Genomic DNA, 387 nt, shown 5'->3' with positions numbered 1-387 from the left:
TCATTTAGAGCGGCGCACAGTATTGAGTTATACTGCCTTGGAGAAGATGCAAATTCTTTAAAATTAACGATGAATCGACAACAATTCGATACGCTGATCGGGGATTCAGTTGAACGAGCCTTGGGTATCATGACAAAATGCCTTAAGGGAGCAGGATTGACCAAGGAAAATATCACCGATGTTCTATTAGTTGGTGGTTCTACCCGTATACCCAAAATTCGAGAAAAGCTAACGTCATTATTCGGCGTCAACAAGATACGTACCAACCTGAATCCTGATCAGGCTGTCGCTCTCGGTGCAGGTATTCAAGCAGCAATATTTAAAAAGGAGTTTAAAAAACTCGAGAAATATGAAATTACCGAAATTACCCCCTTATCTTTAGGTTTA

General features: G+C 40.3%; 2 protein-coding genes across 2 annotated transcripts in view; one reads left to right on the top strand and one right to left on the bottom strand.

Annotated features, from left to right (window-relative positions):
* Window positions 1-387, bottom strand: part of LOC109541235 (probable E3 ubiquitin-protein ligase HERC4) — a gene marked incomplete at its 3' end in the record, with an annotated part of 482,710 nt that overhangs the window by 419,502 nt on the left and 62,821 nt on the right.
* LOC125503929 (heat shock 70 kDa protein 6-like) overlaps window positions 1-387 on the top strand; it is a gene marked incomplete at its 3' end in the record, with an annotated part of 13,217 nt that overhangs the window by 12,413 nt on the left and 417 nt on the right. Inside the window, 1 exon segment of the mRNA XM_048665073.1 lies at window positions 1-387. Coding sequence (XP_048521030.1) covers window positions 1-387 — 387 coding nt within the window.

Source organism: Dendroctonus ponderosae, unplaced genomic scaffold (genome assembly GCF_020466585.1).
Source record: "Dendroctonus ponderosae isolate FM_Combo_2020 unplaced genomic scaffold, Dpon_F_20191213v2 Dpon_F_20191213_1, whole genome shotgun sequence".
Classification (NCBI taxonomy): domain Eukaryota; kingdom Metazoa; phylum Arthropoda; class Insecta; order Coleoptera; family Curculionidae; genus Dendroctonus; species Dendroctonus ponderosae.
The sequence above is the reverse complement of the archived record's forward strand: the minus strand, read 5'-3'. Positions and strand labels throughout refer to the sequence as shown.